This window comes from Microtus oregoni, unplaced genomic scaffold, assembly GCF_018167655.1.
Source record: "Microtus oregoni isolate MIOR12 unplaced genomic scaffold, Mior012 000002F_ref0000024, whole genome shotgun sequence".
NCBI lineage: Eukaryota > Metazoa > Chordata > Mammalia > Rodentia > Cricetidae > Microtus > Microtus oregoni.
Window position 1 is genome coordinate 86,556,320 of NW_024543061.1, and position 9,859 is coordinate 86,566,178.

Genomic DNA, 9,859 nt, shown 5'->3' on the forward strand with positions numbered 1-9,859 from the left:
ACTGGAGAGATGGCTCGGTGGTCAGGAACACTGGAGAGACGGCTCGGTGGTCAGGAACACTGGCTGCTCTTGCCCAGGACCCAAGCTCAGTTCCCAGCACCTGCACAGCAGCTCGTCTGGCACTGACCGCACATGGCGCACACACATACATGTGGACAAAACACCCACACACGTGAAATAAAATAATATAAAATATATCCAGCTCTTCAATTTAAGACATGTATTTCTCCTTCCCAAATTGTACCGGGTGGCCCCTGCTGGCTTTATCTAATGTCATTCCTGCCACAGTGATAAGACACCCTAGCAGGAAGCAACTTAGGAGAAAGGGGTCTATTTTAGTTCACAGTCCCAGGTCATGTCTGTCACTGTGGGACAAGACAAGGCAAGAGCTTGAAGTCTTCAGCCAAATCTACAGTCAGGAGCCAAGAGAAATTGTTGTGTGCTCACTTCCTCAGCTTGCTTTTCCACGCATACACAATTTCAATCCAGTCCATGAAATGGTAACCCACCTCAGTCAGGGTGGCTCCTTTTAAAGTCTTCACAGGCCTTCCCACAGGTCCCCACGGCCTTCCCGCAGGTCCAGACAGACAGAGGCTACTCCTAGGTTCTAGATTGTAACTAGTTGACAATTTTAAAGGTAAGCATCACCCGGGACCTCTTGTATCTCAGATTGGGCTCAAATACGTATGTAGCTAAGGGTCACCTTGATCTTCTTGTCCTCCTGCCTCATGCTGGGATTACAGGTGTGCACGCCCACGCCTGATTTATACAGTGCCGGGTGTCAAACCAGGGCTGCATGTGTGCTAGGCAAGCCCTTCACCAAGAGAACCTCAGCCCTTGCTATTGACATTCCTGTTCTTGACTTTGACTATTTTATTTTTAATTCATTTAATCGTATATGAGAGATGGGCCTGCATGAATGTCTGTGCACACAGGCCTGTCTAGTGTCCACGGAGACCAGAAGCGTTGCTGGATCCCCAGGAACTGGAGTTACAGATGTTTGTGAGCCGCCATGTGCAGCCTCTGCGAGAGCAGCCAGTGCCCTTCAGCCGTTTCTCCAGACTCTGCCTACAGTAATTGTCACACACGGCTTCCTTCACGGCTCCCCGGGCTTACGTAGCCTGTGTTTTACCTTCCAGGTGATGGTGCCCAGCTGCATGTGGATGCCCTGAGTGACAACGATGACAGGGCCATGTCTGCGTTCATGAATTACCTGGAAGCAGAGGCGGGTCTGGGTGACCCTGGGGACTTTGGCGATGTCCAGTGGATCCTCTAGCGCTTGATCCACAGGAGACAGTGAACTCAAGGGAGGATCCCTGCGGAGTGTCCCATCTACAGATCACGCTGTTCTCCAGCACTGTGTCTTTATCTTTTATTAATCGTCTATCGATTTTTATACATCTAAACCTTACTCTCACACGGTTGTGGGAGAACAAGATGTTTTCCTCCACAGCGAAACAGTCAAGTTCATCCAATTCTCTTTATTCAGTGAACTAGCCTGGGATCAGGCTGCCATATTTTTGCTAAAACGTTCTGACCAAAAAAAAAATGCTGCCAACCATATTGTTTGGGCTTTACTTTGCTTCTTTTTTTTTTGTATAGTTTTGTTTTTGAGTATTAACATATTGACATTTTCCTTGTCTATCGCCTAAGAGACTGAGAACATAGGCTTGTGTGCTGTGACATATTCCCGCACCTTGAGCCTTTCCCTAACTGATGAAAGAGCTTGGTGCTTCTAGGATATGGCGAGCTCTTGAGCATTTAAAGAGGCTGAGCAGCTTATGAGGTCGTGCTGATGATGACCACTGTGCACAGCCTGTGTGGAACTTGGCGAGGATTGCTAGGATGTTGAGGCCAACTTGTGCACGTTACGATGGACTTCAAGGGAGAGGACTTCCATCCCAGCCTTGTTGACAGAAGAAGATGGACCCTGAGCCCTTGACCCTGGCTATGAATCTTGCCAGCAGACAATATGACCACTAAGGGTTTTCACTGTAGCTAGAGCTGTCCTGCTGGTTTCCGCTGTTGAAGCTGGCTTAGCGACAGATTCGGCGTGGAGGATAAAACAGGCCCAGGCAGATTAAATGACCCGTGGGAGGTCCTGCCTTAAATCCATAGGTTGTTAATGTTTAATGTATATAATCCAGTTGCATTTGTGGTAGCAAAGGACTCACTAGTCCCCTGGTGACCGAGCTGACTTTAGAGACAGCTGTAACCTGCTAGGTAATTGGTTAGTTATCACTGCCTGCAGCCAAAGGAATGAAGCAACTGGCAAATATAGTTATTTGTTATTGTTTTGTTGTATGATTTTGTTTGTTGAGAGAGGATCTGTGTAGCCCAGGCTGGTCTGGAACTTACTGTGTAGACCAGGCTGGCCCCATATCGATATTATAGAGATCTACCTGTCACTGCTTCCCAAGTGTTGGGATTAAAACCAAACATCACAATTCCTAACTTAAATACAGTCCTTTAAATCATGAGGCAATGAAAACCGCTTAAAAGCCAACATTCTAGTAATAATTTAAATTTTAGAAGGCATTTTAAGACAGTGATTAACCCAGAGATGGTTCAAGTGGAGTGTAAGAATTAAGATGATTTGAAACTCTGGCCTAGCAATGCAGCCCAGTGGGTAAAGTGCTTGCCAGCATGCAGGAAACCTTGGGTTCAGCTCCTAGCACTGTGAACCAGGTGTGGTGATGCCCACTGTAAATCCCAGCACTCAGAAGTTAGACAGGAGGGTCAGAAGTTCAAGGTCAGACTGGGATCCATGAAACCCTGTCTTTAAAATAAATAAAAAGAAAAGATTATTTAAATGGCTATCTATTCGCTTTCCTGAAGAATCACTTTATCTTATTTTTTTTAGAATAGAAGAATTGGTGTTTAATTAAATCTTCTAATAACAAGTCAAATGAATGGATAAATAACTAAATAGAACTATTTTAACTTATTTGATAACATTGGGGCATTGAATTAAGCCCCAAATTGAAATTCAGGCTAGGACAGCTGTCTAGGGTGAAACATTCCAGGTAGAATATGGATTCTTGCTCCAAAATTGACTTTTGCCTTTTGGTCATGAGAATGATCTGGAAAAAAAAAGTGCTCACAAGTTTTGTGCATAAAAGTGCTGACAGAAATATATAGAATATTGTCCACTTTATCTTATTTTGTGTATGGGTGTTTTGCCTGCATGTCTGTGTACCACTTACATGCAGTGCCCGTGGAGGCCAGAAGAGGGCGTCAGATCCCCCGGAACTGGAATTGCGCACATTTGTGAGCTGCCATGTGGGTCCTCTGTAGACAGCGAAAGCTCTTAACCACTGAGCCCTCTCTCGCCCTAGTGGTGGTATTTATCACCTTGTGTTGGACTGTCTTTGCCGCGCTCACTTAGACCCTTTTGTGCTCTTCAGAGGCAAGTCAGACAGGCTGGGAAGAGCCGGGACACCCTCGGGCTCTAACGCAGGCCCAGACTCACTTTTTAGCTTTTCTTTGGTGGTTTATCTTACCAGCGAACTGCTCGCTGAGCCCCTCACCCTAGAGTCCTTTTGTTATTCCCGCTGTACCTGACAGAGCAGAACTTTCCTCAGATCTGCAAGGGACAAGTGTCACCAGCTTGCCAGTGTTCCTAGTATGCCCTTTTGCCGTGATGGGTCCATAAGGATGTAGCTCGAATAATAAAAATCCAGAGACAGATACTGGGGTTAAACCCAGAAACCAGAAAAGCAAAGCAGCCAAGCCACTAAAGAAATCTTACCTCTTTCAAGGCTGGGCACTAACGAGCTTGCATTCACTATTTCAATGCTATTTGGAATATATGCAGTTAAGACAAAAAAAATTAAAATTAATTGTACTTATATCTTTTTACTTTTATGTTATTTTTGACTGAAACTCACAGTTTTGGCTTGGTCTCCTAAGTGCTGGGATTGCACCCGTATACCCTGCTGTTTTATCTTTTTAAGGTGGTGAGTGTGTGTGTCTACTGGACAGCACCACGCTAGGGTATTTTGCTCGGTGGATGTTATGAAAATGGACCAAAGGTTGAGGGATGCGGTAATCCACTCTTGTTACCCCAGTCCTTAGGAGCCAAGTCAAGAAGATGGCTGAAAAATCTGGGCGAACCTGGGCTACAGAGTGAGAATTTGAAGTTCCATGGATTTTATTACGTGAAGATAGCCTCAAGCTACATAAAATGTGGGTTCAATATTGATGCCATATGGTCAATAAATACATAAATTTATTGAGAGACAAAGACAGCAGGAAATGCAGAAGAACCAGGAACCGGTGGAGTGAGGAGGAGGAAGTTGTTTGTAGTGTCCCCGCTGAAAAAGTCACACCTACAATCCCAGTATTCACGAGGTTGAGGCAGGAGAATCACTGTTAGTTTGAGGCTGGTCTGAGTTATGTAATGCTTCTGTGTCTCACTGAGATCAGAAGCAATAATAACTGCATCGCAGGCTGCAGGGTCTCTGGGCTCAGCACGGGGTTATGAACCTCCTGTGTCCCTGGGGCTGCATCAGGCCAGGTAGAGAGCTGACTACCTCGTGGTTTGCCTGGTGTAGAACAGAACTGAGGGCTACTCTCTCCCTTCTCTGAGGGCTTTCTTTGGATTAATTCCTACCCCTCAGGCCTGGGAGAGGCACTTTCGCCCTCCCTGCTTGGAAGGCAGTGGTCTTTGGCAGCTGAGGGAGACACATGGGCCAGAGGTGTCTTGAAGGTTCTGTTCAAGCTGTAGAGACTGAGGTGCCAGTCAGTGCTGGGGTGTCCTCTGACCTTGGGGGAGCTGCTGTCATCCAACTTCTTGAATGATGAGTTCTACCCCATGTCCAACTCTTTCTAACTCTCTTGTTCTTGTCTGTATATATTACTGTTTTTTTAATTCTGTGGTAAATAATGAAAAGAGTGAAATTAAATTATATTTTACATTAATAACTAGTTTGTGATTTTTCTAATTTAATAAACTTTCTCCCTTGGTGTTGTGCACTAGTTTCTAATGTAGAAGCACATTTTTTTTTATGGTTTAAATCTCTTAAATATTTTTATTTTATTTTTTTATGGTTTAAATCTTTTAAATATTTTTTTATTTTTTTTAATTTATTTATTTATTAAAGATTTCTGTCTCTTCCCCGCCACCGCCTCCCATTTCCCTCCCCCTCCCCCAATTAAGTCCCCCCCCCTCAGCCCGAAAAGCAATCAGGGTTCCCTGTCCTGTGGGAAGTCCCAGGAACCCCCACCTCCATCCAGGTCTAGTAAGTTGAGCATCCAAACTGCCTAGGCTCCCACAAAGCCAGTGCGTGCAGTAGGATCAGAAACCCATTGCCATTGTTCTTGAGTTCTCAGTAGTCCTCATTGTCCGCTATGTTCAGAGAGTCTGGTTTTATCCCAGGCTTTTCCAGACCCAGGCCAGCTGGTCTTGGTGAGTTCCCAGTAGAACATCCCCATTGTCTAAGTGTGTGGGTGCACCCCTCGCAGTCCTGAGTTCCTTGCTCGTGCTCTCTCCCCTTCTGCTCCTGATTTGGACCTTGAGATTTCAGTCCTGTGCTCCAATGTGGGTCTCTGTCTCTGTCTCCTTTCATCGTAGAAGCACATTTTAAAGAAAGGGTTAGCTTTCAAATCTCTGGGCAGAACAGTACACAGCAGCTGTTCACATTCACGCGTTAATAACTGCCTGACCATTTAGATTAGAATTTGGTGCTGAATTTCCTACTGGGCCACAGTGAGTCCCTTTTTATTATCTCTTCTTTCTGAAAAGTTTTTTAAATTTTTAATTTTTTATATGTACTTATTTATGGAACATGTAAACAGTGGTGCATTGGTTTGAAAGAAAATGGCCCACAAAGGGAGTACCACTATTAGGAGGTGTGTCCTTCTTGGAGTGGTGTGGTCTTGTTGGAGGAAGTGTGTCACTGTAGAGGTGGCCTTTGAGGTCTCATATATGCTCAAGCCACACCCTGTGTTTCAGGCCACTTCCTGTTGTGTACATATCAAGATATAGGACTCTCAGGTCCAGCACCATGTCTGCCTGCATGTTGCCATGAAGCTCCATGACAATAATGTGCCGGGGAACCTCCTTCAGCCAATGGCCTTTGGGAGGCTGGGCCAGGTTGGGTGTGGCCTTGCCTTGTGTGCCCGCTTTCTCTCCTCTCTTGCCTGGCTGCTGGATTCCATTCCTGTTCCCTACTTGTGCAATAGACTGTGATCTGTGAGTACCCCTAAATAAAGAACCCCTTATTATACTCAATTCTGAGCTACTGTGGGATTACTTTATTAGTGTTCACCTACATCTGCTGCCCAACATGGGTACAAGCCTGCACCTACCAGGATGAGTTCATCACTTCCTGCCATTGCCTCCCACCCACAGTGCACTGCTGCAACCTCTCCAGCATCCTGGGATTTATTCCCACCATTGATTCTTGCTGTGTCGCGGTGGTTGGACCACGATCTCTGCCATGTCATATCTGCCGGTTGCGCACAGGTCCCTTTGTGGCCCACGACTACTGGCAAGTTTTGGGTTCCTTGATATTTTGGCCACCAAAAACCATGTACAGAATCACTTTAATTGCTTTTAATAATTGTTCTTAATTTGTCAAGAAAAGCATATTTGTCAGTATTAAAGCAGTCACCAATATGTAAACTGAGCAGGACTATTCACACAACCGCAATGCCTGCTGGAAAATAAAGATTATTATACCTACAATAATTTACTGAAATCTCACAATGTAGTTAAGTATAAATAAATTAATAAATTTGAAAGTTATACAATGACAGACTATATCACCATCCAGGAATTTAATAACCATTTTGCTTATACTATGGGAGGTATTCTGAAAGGCTTATGTGATTTTTTTTCTTATACATCCATTTATTTGGTTTTGAAAATTAGCTTTGTTTTTTCATGTTATATCCTTAAGAAAATGACTTAGTTTTCTTTTTCATGTTATATCCTTAAGAAAACAACTTAGTTTTCTTTTTCATATTATATCCTTAAGAAAACGGTTTGATAACAGAGCCAAGAATGAGGCACTTTTAGAAATGATACAGTCTTTACAGACTAATAATGAACAGCCAGCTGCCAGGATTATACAATTAAATCAAAAGTTACCTGAAAAAGTTAATGCCATTGAAAAGGATAGCATTAATTTGACATACAAATTTCAATCCATGTCAAAGGGTGCTGAGAAATTATCTGAAAGAATTCATACTGTTGAATTTAACAATCGAAATCTGTTAAAAAGTTGTGATAAGTTAACAGATAGAGTATCTCTTCAGGAAGGCAATCTGCACGCTATCCAAATAATGTTCAAGAATGAGATGTTATCTTTACTAGAAAATTTTCATACCTTGGAATCTTATGAGCAGAATAAGGACCAGAGGCTACATGACTCAGTGAAAGCACTAGAAGTATACACAGGCCAAGAGTTTCAGGCTTTACAAAAGGTGGTGGTAAAACGATTTGAAATGGTTGAGGAAATTATCAGAACTGATGAGCAGGAAGAAAAGGTACAAGGACAGGATTTAGCCTCACCAGTACCTGTCAAAGATGACTTATCCAGGGTTTTAACAAGTTAATCTGTAACCTCCTCTGACAAACCACCCAGTACTAAATACCCAAAAGGATTCAAAGAATGTAAAATCATTCAACCTATAGGTAGAACGATTTAAAAGAAATTAAACAAGCAATAGTGTCTTGCGGCTTGCATTCACCATTTGTTAGGGAAATGGTGAAAAGGTGGGCTTCAAGCAATAAGGCTACCCCCAAATGATTGGCTTCAGTTAGTTAGTTTCAGTGGTCCTTGGAGATGGACCTCAGCTGCTATGGAAATGCAATCCTCTCATGCCTGGGATGTAAGGCAGGAGGCTTGTGGGTTCAAGGTTAGCCTGGGCTGCACTGCAAGGCTTGGCCTCAGTAAATAAATAGACAAATACTTTTAAAAGCAATAAAATTACCCACAATTTGGGGGTCAGAATATAGTGACAGTACAAATAACAACACACTAAACAAGCAAAGGATGACCTTGTTACCAATGCACACAAGTTGTCTTTGTATTTTCAGACCAAGAAAAAGAAAACTGGCTGATGTTTTGGGAAAAACAAGCTTAAAACTGCATTCTCTTTTACCTCTAGTATTAGATGTTTAGCCTATAAATAACACTAAAATCCCAGCAGGGTTAGGAAGTTGACTACAGAGCTGACTAGTGACTGGGAAAAACAATGCAGCCATTCCCAGTCCAAACGTAGAAAAACAGAAGGAGGGCTTTCTAGGAAGTGGGGTCTAGCTGCAGCCAGACAAGAGCATGTCCTTGCTTTGGGTGTATCCTACACTCTGGCGCAGAGGCAGACATCGGCAGCAGGATGCCTGACGTTCGGAGGAGGGGCCTGGCGCCGGGCCATCAGTGGGTGGCTTATTTTAGTCACAGCTACCACACCCACCTGCTCCCACAGTCCGCTGCTGCCGCACTGTTCACGAACCTCCATGTTTGGTGTGAACCAGGCCAGCGTGCTCAAACTCCTTGGCAGGTTTCCACTTGGGGACTCCTCACAGTGTTGCAGTCCCCATGAATGTCTAGGGTTTCTGTGTCTGCACTGTGAGCATCCCAGACAGTCCTGCTGTGCGGTGTGGGAGTCTGGCCTGTGCACCAGAGATGTTGGCCACTAGGTGCCACTAGCAACCCAGTGTGGTGACCAAAATGTCCTTATACAGGGCCTGGAGCCCTGAGGGCTCCCAAACTGAGAACTGTTAGGGTTTTTTTTTTTGTTTTGTTTTGTTTGTTTGTTTTTTACTCTTTAGGGGGGCCACCACCCAGCTCCCAAATAAATGCATGAAAACATTATAAATGTCTGACCTTAGCTTGGCTTGTTTCTAACCAGCTTTTTTTCTTTTTTTTTTTAAATCAGGTCTTGCTTTTGCCCCTGGATTTTTACCTTTCCCCTCCTTTTCTTGCTCCTCCCTTTTAGCAAGCCTGGATTTCTCCTCCTATTTATTCTCTCTGCATGTCAGCCCCACCTGTCCTCTGCCCTGTCTAGCTATTCAGCTCTTTATTAGACCAATTAGATGTTTTTTGTTGTTGTTGGTTTGGTTTGGTTTGGTTTTTTGTTTTTTTGAGAGTTTCTCTGTTTAGTTTTGGGGCCTGTCCAGGAACTCATTCTATATTTGAGGCCTCAAACTCACCAAGATCCTCCTGCCTCTGCCTACCAAATACTGGGATTAAAGGCATGTGCCACCACCGCCTGGCTCCAATCAGGTGTTTTAGGCAGCAGAGTAACATAGCTTCACTGAGTTAAACAAATCCAACGTGAACACAACACAACCCTTGCTTCATTAAACAAATATTCCTCAGTATACCAAGTGTGACACATCTCCAGCTAATATTCCACACCAGAGAACCACAGCTGTGAAGGTTTTACTTTCTTCTGTGGAACCCCCCCACCCCCACCTCCATCCTCTATCGAGACCTCTGCCACTCTGGTCCCCCTCAGTCCTGTGCGTTAACTCCTTAGGATCATGGTCTCTGGTTCTTTTTTCTACTGGTCTGGCGCCTGGGGTTATGAGTCTCCTGCTCTGGGGAAGAAAGAAACAGATGAAATAAGTCCTAGAGAGGGAGGCCAGGAAGCTTCTCACACCAGGGAAAGCTCAGTGTGGCAGTTAGAGACTCAGTGGGTCAGGTTTGCAGCCCTCTCGCCCAGCACACACACCCCTTCCCCTTGATGGGCAGCTTTGCTGATTTGACAGCCTAGCACTGCCTGGGAAGAAGGGCTCCGTGAAGGAGTGTCTTCATTGTGTTGGCCAATGGGCATTTCCGTAGTGATCTGAGGAGGAGGGCTCACCTGAGTGTGGGTAGCCCCTTCCCCAAAGCAGGGGATTATG

The 9,859-nt window shown here is 44.5% G+C and overlaps 1 protein-coding gene across 3 annotated transcripts in view; it reads left to right on the top strand.

The window, feature by feature from the left end:
* The window catches only part of Arntl2 (aryl hydrocarbon receptor nuclear translocator like 2), a 43,723-nt gene extending 38,851 nt beyond the window's left edge, over positions 1-4,872 (top strand). For all 3 annotated transcript variants that reach the window (XM_041640490.1, XM_041640483.1, XM_041640492.1), the window contains one exon: positions 1,140-4,872. In XM_041640490.1, coding sequence (XP_041496424.1) covers positions 1,140-1,276 — 137 coding nt within the window. In that variant the 3' untranslated portion in view covers positions 1,277-4,872. The remainder of the gene's footprint in view (positions 1-1,139) is intronic.
* The last annotated feature ends 4,987 nt before the right edge of the window (positions 4,873-9,859 follow it).